Here is a 19,455-nt window from a genome sequence, read left to right as displayed (position 1 = left end):
ATTAAGTTTTACACTTGACAAATTTAGTAGAGTAAATCATTTCCAGCCACCAGGATAAAACCCATAGTGGTTCCCATAATTACCTAATAATTTCCGAGCAGGGAACTGTAAATTAGGTTAAACTAATACCAGGATTAATGTCCAGTGTTTTATTCAGTGAACAGCAGATCAAGATGTTAGCAGTTCTTTCAAGGAAATCCCTCAAGGAATGATCAATTGTCATCAATCACATTTACTAAATAACATCGTTATTTCCTGGAAACGTCTTGGAATTTATCGTAAAAATATCAATATGTAAAATTAAGCGTTGGCCATTTATTGTGTTCACTGTGAAAGTATATGATACATGATGTTCTGGACAAGCGTGAAGCAAGAGGGTGGGGGGATGTAGAAGCATTGTTTGTTTTTTTTACATGATGAGAAATCTTCACTTAAAGCCCCAGTGTGTAATTTTTTTAATTGTCTGGCGGCATCTGGTGGTAAGGTTGCAAAGCGCGACCGACAGGGGACACTTTATGGTGGCGCACCACTGATTCCAATGTCCGGTTTTCCGGCAGCGTCTGAAAATTCAACATGAACGTGACGTATTCTGGAACCATATGTGCAACAACCATATTCAACACGACGTAGCAAACATGCCGACTCACACGGAGGTCGGGTCCACCTCATGGAACTACATTTAACTAATTCGCAGTTGACGAAAAAACATCGGTGATTATACATATATGAACACATAGTTATGGACAATATACTGAATTTCTGTGAATAAGTTCTTCTGAATATTACACACTGTAGCTTTAAGCGGTTTTCAGAAATGAGCTCTGGAAAATGCCCAGAAAATTGGGTCTGGACGTAGCAGAGTTCGACACATTACATTCACACCAACAGCAGGACATTTTCCGGAACATTCAGACGAGGGTTGGCGCCTGAGTAGAGCGCCCACTTGCTCGCTGTAAAAATTCTGGATTATTTCCTGCTGGATTCTCCCGTGGACTCCAGAAATGTTACTATATGGGGGCAAGCCGGAGACGTTCCTGGAAAATGTCCAGACTTTGGTGCACTTCTGAGAAAAATCTTAAGATGCGTGCAAAGAAATAAATGTGTGCGGGTGTGTTTACCAGGAAGCTGTGTGACTCTCTCATGAAGCGAGGATCTTTAAAAAAAGGCGGGATTAGCAGGACGGGGATTAGCATGCAGTGGGTTTGCAGGTGTTCACTGGCATGCAGGGGAGTTAAATCACACACGTTGAGACTCTGCTGCCCCTTTAAATCAAAACTTATTAAGTGTGGTCGCAGCCTCAAGACTCCTTATAGGAGTCAAACTGGGTGTTCCCACACGTTCTCTCGCCTCCTCGTGACCCATGGATCACCATTTTATTAGATGAGATCTGTTTGCAAATGGGTGGGCCGCGAACAGCTGCTTTGTGTGCATGTGGTTCTTTTTATTCCTCTCGTATAGTTCTACAAGATAAATTCAATTTCTTTCTATTTACATGTCTTCGGAGGACGTTATTTTTATGTTTCTAGAGGAGTTTTTAAAGAGATTTAGAGAAAATGTTTCTACCGTTGGCAGGATCCTAACAAACAACAACAACAACAGGAGTATTCCTGTTCAGACATGCAGTGGTATTATTAATTTTTGTTTTTAATCTCAGTTACCTGACAAAGGGCTCGGGGTGACGGGGCCGTGTCGCCGCAGAGCCCGTTTGAACTGCGCCACGCCCAGGATGACGTTTCTTAGCTTCATCCACAGGAAGTATCCTCCTCTGGTGCTGGACGGCCACGTGCTCTCCAACACGGCCTGGACAAGAGAGACGAGATGAGGCGACTGAGGGGGACAAAATGTTGCTTCCAAATTATGCCAAATGTTGACGGTAGCTCATTTTTATTTCAAACTATTAAATTGATGGGTATTTTCTTTGTTACAGACTGTGGAATGCTCCATCGTTCAGTAAACCACTGAAGAGAAAGAGTCTGAATATGGTTTGACTTTCAAGTGAGTGAACTCAAACTGACCCGATCCCTGTTCGGTATAAAAACCATCTTGAATGAATTTTTCATCAAAGACGTCCACCGCTGTGGTGTCAGATCCACACTCTCACTCAGCGTCAGGAAGAAGAAAGAAAGGCCGCTGCAGCTGTCGGTGGCCAAGTCACGTTCGCCGACAGTCACTGTCCGCTCCTAAAAATACACTTCAGAAGCCCCCGTGAGGAAAACACGACTGGTATGTCACCGGAACGGGACGGGGTTTATTACACGGGCTGCTGCTGTGCGGAGGCTTTATAGGGTCCGGGCCAGGTGAAATGAACATGGACTCTGTGAGTCCGTTAACACGCTGGTGAAGCCACAGACCCACTGAGCCTTAATAATAAAAGTACCGTAAGCTTTTGTTAGGGGCTCAACATTCAATATGTGAGAGCTCAGAGATGGACAGATCCCCGACTATAGGGTATGACGTACTGTGCTCCATGTGTGGTTTTAAGGCCGATATAAATAACATCTTCGTACTTAAAGGGGAAGTAAGGGATTTTTATCCGATACACTTTTATTTTCATACTGGATTAATCTGTCGATTATTTTCTGGATTAATCGATTAGTTGTCTGGGTCCATAAAATGGACAAAAATGACGATCGTGTTTCCCAAAACCACAAGATGATGTTTTGTTTTGTCCACACACCAAAGATATTTAGTTTTTTGTCACAGAGGAGCAAAGAAACCAGAAAATATTCACAAAATATTTCCCCCAGAAAAACTACTCGAACCAATTAACCGGTTTTGGCCTCGTGGTTAGCACGACCATCTCCCGGGACCCGAGGGCTGCGGTCAAAACATCAACAACAAATAATCTTTCTCCAGAGTCGCTCACTGCCCCTTTAAGGGTGTGTTATTTAAAAAAACAGACACGAGACGTGCTAGAGACCGACGCTACGACTCAGGGGTTTTGGCCTCGTGGTTAACGCGTCTGTCTCCCGTTGTCTCAATGTCCTCAAGTGATACGACTCAAGTCAGATGGAACAAAATATCATTTAAAAGAAAGTCTAGAGTCCGAAAAAAGCCGCTTACTGGACGTCGAGCATAACACAGCCGACTCTCTATAACTTAACTGGCCATGTTTGAGATGCATCGTAGGTAAAGTTACTCAAATCTAATGCGAGTAATGAGGGACACGAATTCCTAAAAACCAACAACATCCCAGGAATGATGCTGCGTTCCATTAGACCTCGGAACTCGGAGCTATAACGGAACGTAGCATTAGTTGTGGAGATGATTTTCGATGTTTTTCTTTGTTCTTACACGATTGATCTGCATATGATAATCAGATATTCGGATCGTGTTTTCAGCACTTCAGCGGTCTCTTGTACTCGTGATATAATTTGTCCTTTCTCAATTCTTTTCCCCGTAGTGAGTCAACAGATGTTCCACCGTCACACTCTCTCAAGGTCACAGAGTGAAAACTTTGCCTTTGTAGAGATAAACTTTACTTGAGCCGTGTGCGATTGGTCGTTCCTCGTCTGGAGGTGTTCCGCAGGGAACACGCACAAAACCGCAAACCACAAGACGCTGTTGAAAACCGATCACTTATTCAAACGACAGTGACTCAAGGTACGTCAAGGTTGTTCTTTCTCCACTTTCCCGAATAAGTTTTTATGTCAAAACAACATCTTCATTTTATTGAGCTGCTGATCACTTTTAATTTCCGCTGTTTCCTCTGCATTTATTTTTAGAAACCCCTTCAAGCTACACCCAAAAAGATCCAATTTTGGGTTCGACTGAATGAATTCACTCCTCCTCCCGGAAACTTCAAAGACCCCTAAAAACTTGAACTATCCGACACAGTGAATACTGTTCGTGTTTCATGGAGGATTCCACCACTTAGCTCTTCCACCTCTAAGATGAAATAAGATCCCCTGAGGCGTCAGAACACATCGGAGTAACCTCGTCTTCCGACAGGCCTGCTCACACATCGGCCAATTTACTTTTATGCCGCCCGGGTCACCAGGTCAGGGACAGACGTGCGCTGATAACGGCCACGAATTCACCCTGACACCTGAGTGTGGTCATCACGTGACGCCATAGACCTTGGAGGGGGAAAATGCGGCCCATGTTTCTTTTTTATCTGAAAGCCGAGCATCTACAGAGGCGTCTGCAGATGATGGAGTGTCTCTGCCACGTAAGAGAGGCAACGGGAGAGGAATGGATTTCAGCGACGGAGCAGCCGAGCACGCCGGTGTAATAATTTGGAATGAAGTTATTAATGAGGCTGCAGTTTGTGTATCGTGGAGAAATAGTCAACATCCAGGCGGCAAACTGTTTCCTCTATTATATATCAAACATTTTCCCGGAGCTGCATTTATCAAAAGCGTGGGTAATAATGTCAACAGTGATTTATGCAATTACGCACATAACAATGCTAATCTATAATATTTATAACTGCTGTAATAATTCACTGGAACACTTGAAAGTGAAATATTCATTTCATTTCAATTGAGTGCGATTACCTGTGCAATTATTGATACTGCTCTGTATATAGTATTTATATATTTTAAACTTTGTAAATAACTCATTGCCTTTTTTATATTCTGATATCCATTTGCTGGATACCACAACGGGGAACACCCAAATTTCCCTGTTGTGGGACAAATGATCTAATCCTATTTCATCCTCCCTTAAAGGCGACATATTTTGTCTAATATTCAGGTTCATCATTTTAATCTGGGTTACTTCTTGAAAAGGTTTACATGTTCTAATGTTCAGTAAACACATCAGTTTCCTGCAGCTCCTCTTTCCAGCCTCTGTCCGAAACACTTGGTTTTAGCTCATGTCTCTTTAAAGCCCCTCCCTCAGGAGCCCAGTCTGCTCTGATTGGCCAGCTGGCTCCACACACTGTTGTGATTGGCTAACCGCTTCCACCGCGTGTAGGAAGTTCTCTCGCTTTATCCGGCTTTGTTTGCGGGGCGGCGTGTCTGAATAGCCACTAAACATTTATGCATGTCCATAAAATAGTGATGTCACCATGTTACAGGAAGTATCGTCTGCACTTACGTAATTTTGCAGACATTTTAAAAAACACAAAATCCTATAACTCACTAGAGGAAAGAGAAAAACTGAAAAAGCCAAGAAATAACTCACGATGTTGATCTGCAACCTTATATTAACTTTATCAGACATTTATTTATTTATTTGATCACCCACCATGTCCTCGCTTTAATTTAAGCATAAGGAAAGTTTAACTAGCTCAAGAGTCAATTCTTCAGACTTTCATTGCGTTAACTCACTTTCCAGTAATCTGGCTGCCATGGGTGTGTCCACACATTACTCAACCTTGCTGCAGCGGCAGAAACAGAATATCCGTAACACACCCACATCACAAACACTACACCCAGGGAGACAGTATACTGTGGCACTTTGGGGAGTCCCAGTGCCAACATATCTTATAAAGTGACTGTGTAAAGAGTTCAGCAGTGCGGAGGGAGTTGTTGGCCCGTGGAATCCATTACCCACACCGACTTTAAAGCCAAAAAATTTTAAAAAGCAGATGCTGTAAACTTGCCAAAAGGGATAATGTCTCTGATGTTGTAGACATAGAAAATAAAATCCCCTGCTGTAACTTGGCAGATTTACGACACACGGAGGCGTGTACCTTGTTGTAGTAGCCGTAAGTGATGGCGTTGGGGTGGATTCCAGCCTTCTTCATCTCGAAGAGGACGCGGACCGCCAGGACGGGCTGACCGTACTGTCCACACAGCTGCATCAGCACCCGGTAACACACCTGCATGTGCACAGTTATCATACGTTTATATAAGAAACAACAACCTATGAAAGTGTATCTTGGCGTTGGGTATGGAAGAGGATCTGTCTCAACGGAGTTTGACCTTTCAAAGGCATTGAATTTCGACTACAGAATTTTTTCAGCATTGAAATTATATCTGAAATTTTTTGGCCTCTGAATACAAAACTTCAAAAACTTATTTTCACTTTTGTTTTTAAATGTCCACGAATTAATAATCAAAAATTCAAGTGTATAAATCAGCTTAAGAATTGTTTGCTCTGAATTTTTTTAAATTGTGAATTTGTGAACATTGAAAAACAAAAGTGAAAATTTGTGATTGAAATTTTGAAGGTTTGAATTCAGAGGTAAAAAAAAATTCTGATATATAATTTCAATGTAAAAAAATTCAGCAATAGAAAATTTAATGCCTATTAAATTTTCAATTTTCGAAGTCTGGTGAGACGGAAAAAATTCTAATTTAAGAATTGCTTAAGAATCGATTTCTTATGCTCGTTGTCCCTGATGTTCAATCAGAATTTTTTAACACCATATTTTGGGATCTGAATTCAAATTTGAGAAATTCTAATACAAGACTATATGTATGAATTTTTTGATCATGTATTTGTGAACATTTGAAAACAAAAGTGAAAAATCAGTTATTGAAATTTTTAAGTTTGGTTCAGAGATAATAAAAAAAAATAATTCACATACATAATTTCACTTTTTTTTTAGAAATTCAATGCCTTTTAAATCTCAAAGTTTGGTGAGACAGATTCGCTTCCATAGTTGAGGACCAAGGGTCAAAAGTTCAAACTCTATTTTAGTTTCAACTTGTTCGAGCTAAAGTGCAAATATGGTCAAATGTCAAAAACTGCAACAAGTAAAAGATGCAGGTATTATTTCGGGAGTGGTTTTCTGTACCTCATCAGGAGGCTGTAGCTTCTTCGCCTGCATCTTGCGCAGGACGTCGTAGGCGGTGCGCAGGGCCCTCACCTTGGAGTGACACACCTTCACGTACGCTGGCAGACAGATGAACCACAGACCGTAGCAGTGACGGAGCAGACACTTGGACCACAGCTGAGGGACGGACGAGTACTTCTTCGCTACCTTCTGGGCCAATTTGATCTCCTGTGGGTGAAAGGAAGAGGAGTGAAGGAGAAGAACTTCTTTAATGTGCAATTCAGGCGTCAAGGACATGTGGGACAAGTCACGAAAGCAGCCATCGCTGTAACTCTAGAGCGCAATCAACTCTTGTCAACGCCCAAGAGCATTTCTTACAACTACTACAAAAGTAAGAAAACTTCTTTTCTCTAAACCTACTTTTTCTTTTCTTTTTTAAATAGCAGTTATGTATGTGTAAGAATTGAAGTGTCATTTGATACATAAACTGTTACCTGGAGATTTAGGTGTTTTTTTGCTGCGAGTTTGGCAAATCAAACGCTCTCATCTGATGGTGCGTTCACACTGGAGGCGCCGCGAATTATTCGTGAGTAGATTATATACAAAGTCAATTCAAAGACGCTACTACACACAAATTTTGCGTCACTGACGTCAGGACAGTATCGCAGAATTCGCGTCAGCTGCCCGATTTGAAATATTTGAACTCCAACGAAATATTGACGCGATAGCCAATTGGCGTCGAGAACCTCCCTCCGTCACTGTCGCCACACGATCTCTTGTTGCATCAAACTTTCTCCAAAATCGCCCACTGCCCCTTTAAGGCATCGGCTCAGTACCTGCACACGTACACAATGAATGTGTGGTGACAGCGGTGAGTTACTGAGGTGCTGACCTGCTTGGTGCGTCTAAACATGGGGGCGGGGCTGGCGGGGCAGCTGTGTCTGGCGGCGAGGCGGGAGGAGGGGGTCCGTAGGCCCTCCACGGGGTCAAAGAGGTCAAGACTCAACACTGGGAAACCGTCGTACCTGATGAAGAACACACACACATAAAGTTTTACTCCCCCGTCTTCCTATACAGACAAATTGGGTTATGAATTATTTGAGAAAAAACTATTTTCTGATTTAAATGTTAATTTAAACTCGCAAGTGTCTGCAAAGAAAAAAGAAATTCCTTCCAAGGTCAAAGTGATCATAAATACGCTTTTGCTCGTAATTATCTTCAACGTGAGCTGATAAAAAATTCCGGGGTGGTTCTGCTCATTAAGGAGTATTAAGGACGTTTAATTTAAGTGGTTCCGAAAAAGAGAAGGAAAAATTCTCTTGTTATAAATTATTGAGAGCAAAAACATGACTGCAGAATACAAATGGCACAAATTCACTCCCACTCAGTCCAGCGGTGGTGCTCAGGTCTTTTAGTCCCAGTGAGCGAGCTCGACTCCTGCTGGTCCAATAATCAGATACTATCACAGTATGAATTAAAAGAATTTAAAATTCCATTTATTATTCTTTCATTTTCTTCCTGCTGTTCGGTGCAGAGTCTTGTGTTCAGCCAGGCCGCTTTCAAATTTATAAATATTGTTTAACTTGTTTGTTTAAAAATTCAATGTTCTGATTCAAAAGCAGCTTCAGAGTTTCACTTAGCACATGATTTAAGTCACTGGTTAGTGGGTTACACCCTTGACTTTGGTACAGAAGACCGTGGTTTGATTCCTGGTCAGTGCATGGACAAAAAAAATCCAGTTTGCTACCTGCCTACATCTGATGGGAAAAAAAAATGTATTACTGTAAGTCACTCTGGACAAAAGGGCAGCAAAATAAATTGTGATGAACACATTTTTTTTAATCTTGCTGACTCACTTTTCAGATGGCCTGGAGTTACAGTAGGAAGCCACGTCAAAAAATCAATATAGACTAGAACAGAATGTTTATTGATTTTTTTTTTTTACCTGTAGCAGAGCGGATACTCCTCCCCCCCAGGCAGGGGAGGCAGCTCTGGAGGTGTGATGAACACTGTGTGCTCACTGCGCTGGGATTCATCAACCTCGATCAGCCTGGACTCCTCCGGCTTCTCGCTGTCCACCTGCAGAGAACACACACACACACACACACACACACACACACACACACACACACACACACACACACACACACACACACACACACACACACACACACACACACACACACACACACACACACACACACACACACACACACACACACACACACACACACACACACACACAGTGTGGGTGGTGGTACCATGACCCCTCCATCTGTCACAGGGAGTAAACCCCATTGGACAGGTGAGAACTTCCACACAGCATCTTTAAATTACAACCCTGTCCTGTAGTAAATATTTCTGAGTTTGACCTCTCACAGGAAAGAGTCACCTTTTTAAAAAACACTTACGTTTTTTTTTACTGAAACATAAATTTAAAAAAGGGCTTTGTGTCCGCCTGCCAGTCTGAGAGCAGCATTTCTACAGAATGAGTGTGGGAGAGCGGAGGGAGGACGACAGCAGGTGACCTAGATTTCCTGAGTCGACAAGTTTCCTGAACAATTCAGTTCTCCCGTCTTCCCTCCTGTGTCTCCTGCAGTGCAAATTCTTTCTTTAATGTCAAAGTCAAATTGACTGAACACAGTACAAACAGTGAAGACACAATAAATGTCCTGACGCCAATTACAACTTCATGATTGGAATAATAATAAAACTGGACGAGAGAGGAGCACAATGGTGCCGACCTCAGCTCCCTCCTGGTCATGTCCTCACTGCAGACCCTTCAACTCTGGGACATTAACAAGCTCACATTTTTAACATTTTGAAATGTATCAGTGAATTGTGTCAACTTTCAGAACAGGTAGGGGGAAATTTGGGTATGTACCAGGTGCAACCCCACAATCAAAATGCAAACAAACCAGAGCCTCGACAACTCTTTTAAATCCGCCAGGCTCCTCATTGGTAGTTTTTCTTTCTTACAGCGATGTCATTTCTTGGAGAATCTTCAAATGCGTCATATCTCTAAAAATCTGTACAGACTTAGCTAAGAGGTTATTAATCACATTCATACCTGACGTCAATTGACCGTCTCAAATGAACCCTGAACCCTGAACCCACGCAGACACGAGGAGAAAAAAAACAAACGGACCGGGATTCGAACCAAGAACCTAATTGCTATAAGGCGACAGTGCTGGCCACTGCACCATCGCGCCGCCCAACATAAATCACACCAATCGAAAAGATTTCTTCATATAGAAACATAGGCAAAATATTTCATGACACTCGTGACAAATATGTCAATTTTGTAGCTTTTGGTTTTTCACCACACGTAAGCAAACGTAATGACATCATCACGACCGTACGAGGGGATGAGGCAGACGACAGAGGCCTTTGTCTTTGCCATGAAAAGAATGAATGCTCAAACTATTATGGTTTTTATTTTAGATCGACTTGAACAAGATAAAACAACCATCTCCTGCGACCGGGAGAAATTAGTTTTCAGAGGGATCAGCAAAAGATGACGACTAAGAGCTTTAATATTTTTGGATGCTTTTAAATGTTGATATCGTTTCTAAATTTTTCGAAAAAGTCTTTAAGATAAAAAATTGATTCATCACAAATCCCACTCCTTAATAAGTACTGTATACTGTACCTGTACTGTATATGTTGAAGTACTGATTGGTTTGATTGTCATGATGCACTTTCAAAATCCCACAGCTGTTAACATTCAATTTCACCCTTTAGTGTTCCATGTTTTTTTAATTGATTCAAATTATATTTCATTTGTATGATTAGTTTCTCATTGGTGTTGTTTCCCTTCTGGATTTAATTAAATTTTGTTGCTACAATGAACGACATTCCCTCAGGGATCGATACATTCAAACCTTATCTTTCTCTACGTGACTGCTGCGTGTTTGTGTTTGTGAGTCGAGTGGCGCGGTGTGTTGTCTCTCCTGGCAGATAATGGAATCCAGCCACAGAGCAGAGAGACGGAGGATTCAATAGCCCATGATGCTGACACGTTTACACAGTTCTGTTTTGAAACCAGTGGTCTGGCTAAACTATCTTCATGTAAAATGCAATTTCTAAATTTGTAATTGTATTTTTTAACTTTTTTTTGTATTTAATACTAAATCCAGTATAAATTACTAGTTTCCTTATTTATGAAAAAACACAAGGAGATACAATCTGGACAGGAGTTTTATTATTCTAGTGGAGCCCAAAATATATTAATTATGATAGAAGGAAAAGCTCTGGACATTAAAATACAGATATTTTCTCTCGTCCAGATATCATCTGGACTAGAGAGGTATATTGTGGGCTAGTCCAGTTTGACCCCGTGGGCTGTTACACCTGTACACACATGAAGGTAATCCAAAGACAGTCCAGTCTATTTCAGAGTCTGTTACAAATGTCACCTGCGACCCACAGACGTGACGGGGGGGAACCGAGCGGCTCTGTGGACTTTCAGACTGCAAACACACTAAATTTTGACCTCCAACAAAAACAAACCCATCAGATAAAGGAACTCCCTCCTGTGTGAGTGCAAAACGCTCCAAAACGCTCCCGGTGGAGCGCAGAAGATAAACTGACGACCTCTTTACACCGTCACACTGAAGGACACGAGCCCAGAGGAGGTTTTAAAAAAAAATATCTCTAACTTCATGCTCCGTTAGCGCGTCAGAAATCCCCGAAGCGCAAAAAGCCCAGACTCACTCGACTCATGAAAAATTTACAGCAGGAATCATTTTGCAGAAGGATTTTCAACATCTCGGGACAAGCTGCTGTCGCGGCAAATCTGCAGTGAACTGTTCAAAATTCAAATATGCATTAAATATAGAAAAGGCTGTCATCTTCCAGGGAGGAAACAAGTGTTTAATTTGAATTTGTTCCTTTTAAATCAAGAGTCTATTGATGAGTGAGTGGGGAAAACGAACATGATAGCTCAGGCTGAAGCCGCAGGGTGGAGAGTTTGTCCGGAAGCATACGAGTCGCTTCTAGATTACAAATTTAGTTTCCTGTAAATCATATTTCCAATCTTAAAGATGACATATCATGCAAAAATCCCTTTTTCAGTGTTTGTGCACATAAATGTGTATATCTGTGGAGCCTGCAGGCCCACAAACTGTGAAAAAAGACCACACTGTTGTTTTTTTGTGAGCTGGCTAAACCTTACAGCCTGAAGCTCTGAACAACTGGTTCAGATTTCTCTCCAGATGTGATGTCACAATTGAACTTTTGGGGTAACCCCGCCTGATATTTAAAAATCTCCACTTTTCTGGTGAAGGGGTGTGACATTTCCTAAGCATTTTGAAAGCGGTTGACCAATCACAACAGACTGGGGCCAGCTGGCCAATCAGAGCAGACTGGGATTTATCGTGAGGGCGGGGCTAAATTGAATCCAGGCGTTTTAGACAGAGGGTGAAAAGAGAAGCTGCAGGAATGGGCAGTATGAGAACACTGATGCCTTTTCTGAACATTAGAGCATGTTAACCTTCTCAAGTGGTAACACACATTAAAAGAATGAACCTGAATATGAGCATAATATGTCACCTTTAAAACCAACTTAAAGTTTGCTAGGACCACGTGCACCAATAGCACAATTTCCCCCCACTGCAGACAAAACAAACCCAGAGCAGGTGAGAATCGTCAAGAGTAATAACGGACTAACCTTGCCTCCTTTGTCGGCGCTCCGCTCGGAACTGTAGAGCTGCTCCGTGAAAAAGGAGGCGCAGGGAGAAAGAGAAAAGAGAAAAGCTCAGGAGATGAAATGAAGATAAGCAGGTTTGAAGACAGGTGAAAGTGAGAGTGCAAAAAAGTACAAACAGAGCCACTCGGAAAATGAACAGGAAACGTCCAAAGAGGTCAAGTTTTCAGTCTGAACACAGATTTTGCTCCAAGGGAATAACAAAGCTCACCTTGTCCACGCAGTCGTCGAAGAAGGCCAGGCTGGCGTCTTTGTCGCTGACGAAGGAGCACTCCTCGATGAAGCGGATGAACATCTGGGTCTTGGTCATCAGCGAGTAGAACTTCTGGTGTGAGCGGTCGCGGCTCTTCAGGAAGCCTGAAGACGGAAAACGTTCTGTGTTAGACCGTAATCTTAAACTTGAGATAATTTACATTTAACTTGTGTTCTGATTTCGGATTGACAGGATGATTCACGGTTAAAGAATCCGTTATCCATTCGTCTCGGTTTGGATAACGCCTCCCGACACAGTGTTATTAGTGTAATGGGCTTTTTAAGGATGTACGAGAACATGGTGAACGGCTTCTGTGATTGATGCTGAAAGCAGTTAAAGTGACGAATAAAGGCACTGCTGCTGTGAGAATGAAGGGAAGGAAGGCAGGACGGATGGATGGCTCCTGGCTCGCAGCACAGAGGTGGAAGCCAAACACCGGCCCCCCCGGCTGAGAAACGCTTCCTGCAGCTGATGAATATTTTTAAATCCTGACAGACGCTGAACGTCTGAGGCCTGGTCTGAGGCAACCTCCTCTCAGTAGCTTCACTACACGGCTCTTTATCTCGTTTTACAGACGAGCCACGAATCACTCCTGGACACCAATCATTTAACGGAGGACGCTGCTTTTACAGATTATACTCAGAAAGGTCACACGTTCAATAATTGTTTTCGTTTTGTGGATTACCAGGGGGAGATTTTCCAGGTCATTCAAACTCTGCTGGATTATTTTTTCATCCCCGGTGGAGACTAAATGAATCCCCCCCGCCCTCAAAGTGATCGATGCTACTAGATAGAACAATAAAATCAGAAATGGACCACCCACTCGTGTGTGAGACAATAGATGATATTGTGGCAATACATTTTTAAGTCACTACATCTACATCTCTTCTTTCGCTTTTCCGCCACATTCTAATATCTGCTACTGTCAGAGGACAAAGGGAAACCTCCGGAGCAGAAGGTGCCAACAATGCTCCCGTGGCGCTGGTTGCCAAGCGCCATTAAAAAACGACAAAGAAGAAGAAGAGTGTACAACCAATCACGTTTGCGATCTCTTAGCTGGTTCTGGCCCAAGAACACGGCCTCGACCGCAGCTCGTCGAGTCATTACGTAACGCAATGCAGCCATTACTGTTTGCTGTATCACGTAACTCACACTGGACACGACCTTGGCTCCAGCGCTTTCCTCTGGGCCAGGATTTCACCTCGGATTCGTTTCAGCGCTGACGTGAAGCGGCTTTCGTGGGATCCAGATCCCGAGGCCGCACTCGAGCCTCTGGGGGAATTTAGTGGTTCACCTTCAGTCGCCCTTGAACCTCCACGGTACGCAAACAGTTTTTCCGTGTGTTTGCTCAGAGGATGGGGGACGGACACTTGTGAGAGCTCATGCATTAAATATCACCATCTGTTTGTGAGTCTGTCCGGCAGCTGGCGGGAGGAAGGTGCTACAGATGACGCAGCTTATGTATTCAGAGACTCATTAGCACCGATCATGCACCGTTACTGTACGACTGTGCCTCCGACCGGCTTCACCACGGCCTCGACTAAAGGCTGAGTGATGATTAACAAGTGGAGGAAAATGAACTTTTTGGGGGATTATTGTGTGACATCAGCCACAAACCTCAGGCCCTGAAAAAAATTAAATTATGGATTTCCTCCATGTTACTGCTTAACCTTTGATGAGACCTGAGATGATCTCATCAGAAATGAGCTCAGATGTGGGTCACACGAATTTTGACTGACAACTTATCTGAAAAACTGAAACTGACTGCAGGGAACACGTCGCCTCTACCTCACGTTTGAAGATAAAAAGATTAAAAAAATGGATTTAAAAAAAGAGTTAAAGCCTTAAAAAGGAAAATCGCCAGAATCAAGATCAAGTTCTTTCCAAAAGAAACATCTGATTAAAGAGTTTATGCTTTAACATAATTTTAAAATCCCTGAGTGTCGTTTTTGACCTTGGGAATAGTGTCTCAGTGTAATTAACTTGAAAATCCAGGCTGAAGTGACAAGCTCATTATCTTTTAATCACAAGAAATCTGTCAAACCGAGCCGAAGCTGTGAGCTTCTAAATCAAGGGGGGCGACTAATCCAATATCCACCGACCACAGAAAAATCAATAATTCTACCAAACGAACGATCGGCTCCTTCGTTCTCTGGAGTCGGATGTGGACCAGCTGCCGTCGCACATGTCAGATTACTGGTATCAACACAGTGAAGCTTAAACCATTCTAGTGGGAATCATCATGTTGGTTCATTTCTTACATACAGATAAAACAAATTGGCTGCAGTCAATCACGAGTTCCTCTTGGAAAAGAACAGCTGGCTTCACTTATTCCTCTGCGTCTCTGACCCTGGACGTCCGGCCCTAAATGATTGTGTTTGACATTAACCAGATATACCTTGTAGGTCAAACAGCGAACTGGCGTCCGTGGCCTTCTCCGATGGCGCCTGGGTGATGGGTCGCAGGAATGAGCGGTAGCCCTTCAAGATGGCCGCCATGAAGCGCAGGAAGGCCTCCTGGATCTCCAGCTCCAGCATGTGGAGGCTCTTGCCGCAGCTCAGCTCCGACGAGTCGCTCATGCTCAGCTCCGGCAGCCCGTCGGGTCGGTGCTGACCTGAACGCGGGGCAGAGAAGACATTTAAGCCGCAGTCGCTGTGCGTTATGCTTCACAGACACGGAACAGACTTTTAAAAGACACTGAAGTCTGACGCCCTCTCACATTTGAGGACAACGTGTCATTAGTCACAGAGTTTTCACTCACAGTCTGGGATTTTGCAAAGACTTGGGGATCTGCACTATTTACAAGACTGCAATCATCACGTCAAACTGCGGTTGGTGCTGAAAATGTGCCATTGTTTTTATTTTGATGCTGGGGCGGTGTAGCACCAAACTCTGGGCCCTATACAAAAGCAGTCTGTAGGCCCCCGCAGCTATGACGATGATTCATTTATGATACTGTGCGTGTGTTCTTATAGTAACTAGCTAACTCCTACTGTATTCAGGTAGTAAAAGTTACAGTTAGCTAGCTAGCAATGGCAGCTGTGTCGATCTAAGCTAGGTAGCTGCTAGCTAGCTGTCGTAGTAGGAGTTTGCTAATAGATAGCTACTAGTTTTTTTCTTGGTTTGTTTTTAATCTCTCTCTCTTTTTTACTTTTTTGAGGGAACATCACAAAGTCACCGGTCAGTAGATTAGCTGACAGATTCTCATGCTGAGTCGTGATTGGGCGGACTAAACCCCTTTGCGCCTTTTGTAAGAAATGAGAGGGGCCCTCGGAGAACCTCCACTATACATGTATTTTGAAATACATAGTTCAGTCTCTGAGCCAATGTATTCAGACAATTTTTAACTTATGTTTTGACACTCATTACTTAGAAAACACTTGGGCCCTGGGTAGTCCGTCCCCCTTTCCCCCCCCAGTGCTACGCCCATGGATATCACGATCAAAGTAGATGGACTGAAAGGTCTTACGCATTCTCCCTGCTCTAAAGAGTTAAGTAATAATTCGTACGGCGAACGCAGGTTAGGATTACTATTAATTAGACTCAAATAAACTTGAGTTTCTAAAAAGATCCGTGAGGCTTAAATGTCTCAAATCAAACCTGCTGGGAGACGCGTTATATCAACATTCAGCACTTGCGGCAGCGACAAGGGGTTGGTTTTCAACTTCACTGAATCAGTAAATTGATTTATTCCAATTTCTCGACGGCCCGACGAGCAGCAGGTTTTTCGTGAGCGAGCTCCGGAGAGTGTGCTTCGTGGAAGCAGCAGGAAAAGTTTGACGATAAATACAACGAGCTCCCTGCAGCTGAAGGGGGGGAGGCGGGTAATTAGGAAATAAAGCTATGATGGGATTATCGCTCGGCTTTCTTTTTGCCGATGGGATTAAATGGAGAACAAATTGAAAAGACGACGGAATCTGAAACTAATGGCACTGAATGAATTAATGAGATTTTTCTGTTATTGATAGCACCAATCAGAAAGTCTTATAGCCTATTTACACCAAAATGAATATTATGTGTTTGTTATTTCCGCGTCTCTCCATGTCGTGGTATAAACCCGCCCATTATCAAATAAACAGTCTTGGTTGGACCTGGCAAGATTTCCGCCGGAGGGAAATCACTTTCCAATGGAGGGCATTCAGACCAGAGTGAGCTCCCAGAATTCATCTGGGTCCATGGCTAGCTAATCACAGTGCAGACGGGTGAAATGGTTTTTCATCCGCGGGTTGGTGCTGCTGTCAGTGTCGGAGTCTCCGTGAGAAATGCTTTTGTTGGTAAATGTTTTTTTTTTTTAACTTTTATTAGGAAATTAGCGAGTCCACACGGGCGTCATGTGACCTGGGAATTCATGCAGAATCAAATCGGAGACAGAAGCCAGATGTTCGTTGTTTATTTTTGGCCAGTGTGAGAAAAAAATGAGAGAGATTAATTATTTTCAAGATTTTGGCTTTGATTTTTCTTGAAAAAGAAGAACCGCACAATGGAAAGCGTCTTCTGAAACATGTATTTTCCACCACACACACACACACACACGCAGAACTGAGTCTGAAATGAAAACAACCGGCAGCATTTGTGCAATAATCTGATCCATCGGTTTCATCCGTCAGCTCGGGACTCACCGTCGAGCAGCTGCTGGTGGAGATTGCTCAGCACATTCATCAGGTTCTTACAGGCTTTCTTTGGCAGGATCTTCCACGTGAGGGCTCGCTTATCTTCATTACTGTGGGGGAGAATAAAAAGAAAGCAAGAGGTGAACACGGAGCTCTGGAGAGGCTGAGGGGCCTAAAACCAACACGGGACATTGGTCCGGGGGCCCGGCGAGTTCAGACCACCCCAACGCCGTCTGGCTAAATGAATGATGTTAACCACCACTGGGCCATACCTGACATACCAGAAAATTACACTCTTCTCAAACTAAAACAAGTCTGACAGAACGAAAATACAAAAATTTCCACCAAGGCTCCAGGAAAAATCTCCAGCCTGATCTCTAAACTTAGAACTCATGGCCTGGCAGCAATGTGGTCTGGACAAAAAATATGCAGCTGAAAGTGCTGAACATGTATGTCGGGCTCACTTGGCCTGTAGTTAACCCTTCACTCACAGTACATACAATATTAATCATTTCACTCGTCACATCAGTAGTTTTTAGTTTTTTTCATAACAGCGATGGGAGGATTATGGGTAATGATGCGCTCACTGGAAGATGGTGTTGGTGTCCAGGTCGACGCAGCTCACGTCCGGCGGGGGGTCGTACAGGTCGAAGTAGCGAGAGTCCACGCCGACAATGAACGGACAGGGGGCGCTCAACACGTCAGCCAACGCCAGCGGGCACAGGGGAATGTACGGGCACGGCCAGTGGAACGGGAAGATCATCTGAGGAAGAGGAGGAAAGAGATGGAGACGGAGCTCATTCGGTGACCCCGTGACTGACCTTTGAAATGAAAAATAACTCCTGGTTTGGAGGGGATATGAAACGTCTCTGCACAGTAGTGACTTACAGACACCAGAGCCTCTGTGACGCTGGTGAGTACGGCCGGTCGGAGCGAGTGCACCAGGATCTTGTGTTCGGTGACGGCGAACACCAGCAGGGTGACGGCATTCTCTGGTCCCAGGTTCAGCAGCAGCGTGGAAAAGCGGCCACCGCTACAGAAAAAAACGTAAGCGGTTTCAATAAAAGTAAAAAATATCTAACAAGATATATCTTTTTTTCCTCTAAAAGTAACCACAATGTTCTGAACTTTGTGTAAATTATATTACAGCTGCAACAGTTAACCGATTTGTAATCGACTACTAAATGAATCGCCAACTATTTTGATAATCGATTAATTAAAGAAGTTTTTATGGGAGAAAAAAAGTCAAAATAATCTGATTTCAGCATCTAACGTGAATATTTCCGGGTTTCTTTGCTCCTCTATGACAGTAAACTAAATATCTTTGGTGTGTGGACAAAACAAAACATCATCTCAGGGGTTTTGGGTAACACCATCAACAATTTTTACCATTTTATGGCTCAAATAACTAATCGATTACTCGAGAAAATAATCAACAGATTAATCGATTAATCGAGAAAATAATCGACAGATTAATCAATTATGAAAATAATCGTTAGTTGCAGCCCTAAATTATATATTGTTATTCTCGGGTATGAAGAAAGTTTGACGGCAGCATCAAAGACCAACTGTGTTACACAGGTCAACAAACCAGTCCGACAAAATTTTCCTCCAGAGTTTAAAAAAACATTATACCTGAAATATGTTGTTTGACATAGACACTGGATCCTTCATACATTTTGAATTTCCTTTTAAATTAGAGATCAAACATTTGTGTCTTTCTAAACAACCAGAACAAACCTGAAGCACGTTTGTTCCTACCTGAGCGGTAGAGGAGAAGACACTGGCTGACTCAGCATCAGGCTGTCGTGAGGGGAAAGCTGTGGAAAAGCTGGAGAGTGAGATAAAACCGACCGAGCCAAAACTAAAACCATTTTAAAAAACAAAAAAGGAATCATTTAAATATTCATCCATAGTGGAGGGCGTCGTTTTGGATTTTGCCTGCAACACCTCAGGGCAATCGAAAAAACCTTCAGAGAACAATGCACATCACAATGACACTCACCTGCACCAGGATGCGAGGCCTCTGAGAGGAAGGGAAGGGAACTTTGTGCATAAAATGAGAGATGTGCCTGGGGAGGAAGAAAAATTAAGGGGGATGTGAGATGTGAGGCCAAAAATAACAGCGGTGGGCGGTCGAGTCATCCGTCAAACGCAGCCCCTCTCAAATTTATGAGCAGCAGTAAAAAACATAGGAGCATGAATCTTCTGTCAC

The 19,455-nt window shown here is 43.1% G+C and overlaps 1 protein-coding gene across 6 annotated transcripts in view; it reads right to left on the bottom strand.

The window, feature by feature from the left end:
- LOC118302837 (C-myc promoter-binding protein-like) overlaps positions 1-19,455 on the bottom strand; it is a 62,271-nt gene that overhangs the window by 14,333 nt on the left and 28,483 nt on the right. For 3 of the 6 annotated variants that reach the window (XM_035629312.2, XM_035629314.2, XM_035629316.2), the window contains exons 7-19: positions 19,246-19,312; positions 19,002-19,060; positions 18,129-18,273; positions 17,828-18,003; positions 17,250-17,350; positions 15,029-15,244; positions 12,589-12,734; positions 12,342-12,380; positions 8,616-8,749; positions 7,563-7,695; positions 6,692-6,898; positions 5,642-5,770; positions 1,659-1,800 (exon numbers count right to left, since the gene is read on the bottom strand). In XM_035629312.2, the coding sequence (XP_035485205.2) occupies positions 1,659-1,800; positions 5,642-5,770; positions 6,692-6,898; positions 7,563-7,695; positions 8,616-8,749; positions 12,342-12,380; positions 12,589-12,734; positions 15,029-15,244; positions 17,250-17,350; positions 17,828-18,003; positions 18,129-18,273; positions 19,002-19,060; positions 19,246-19,312 (1,694 nt within the window). The remainder of the gene's footprint in view (positions 1-1,658; positions 1,801-5,641; positions 5,771-6,691; positions 6,899-7,562; positions 7,696-8,615; positions 8,750-12,341; positions 12,381-12,588; positions 12,735-15,028; positions 15,245-17,249; positions 17,351-17,827; positions 18,004-18,128; positions 18,274-19,001; positions 19,061-19,245; positions 19,313-19,455) is intronic. The other 3 variants (XM_035629313.2, XM_035629317.2, XM_035629315.2) reach the window with 1 other exon arrangement.

This window comes from Scophthalmus maximus, chromosome 4, assembly GCF_022379125.1.
Source record: "Scophthalmus maximus strain ysfricsl-2021 chromosome 4, ASM2237912v1, whole genome shotgun sequence".
NCBI lineage: Eukaryota > Metazoa > Chordata > Actinopteri > Pleuronectiformes > Scophthalmidae > Scophthalmus > Scophthalmus maximus.
This window is presented reverse-complemented; position numbering and strand designations above follow the sequence as displayed.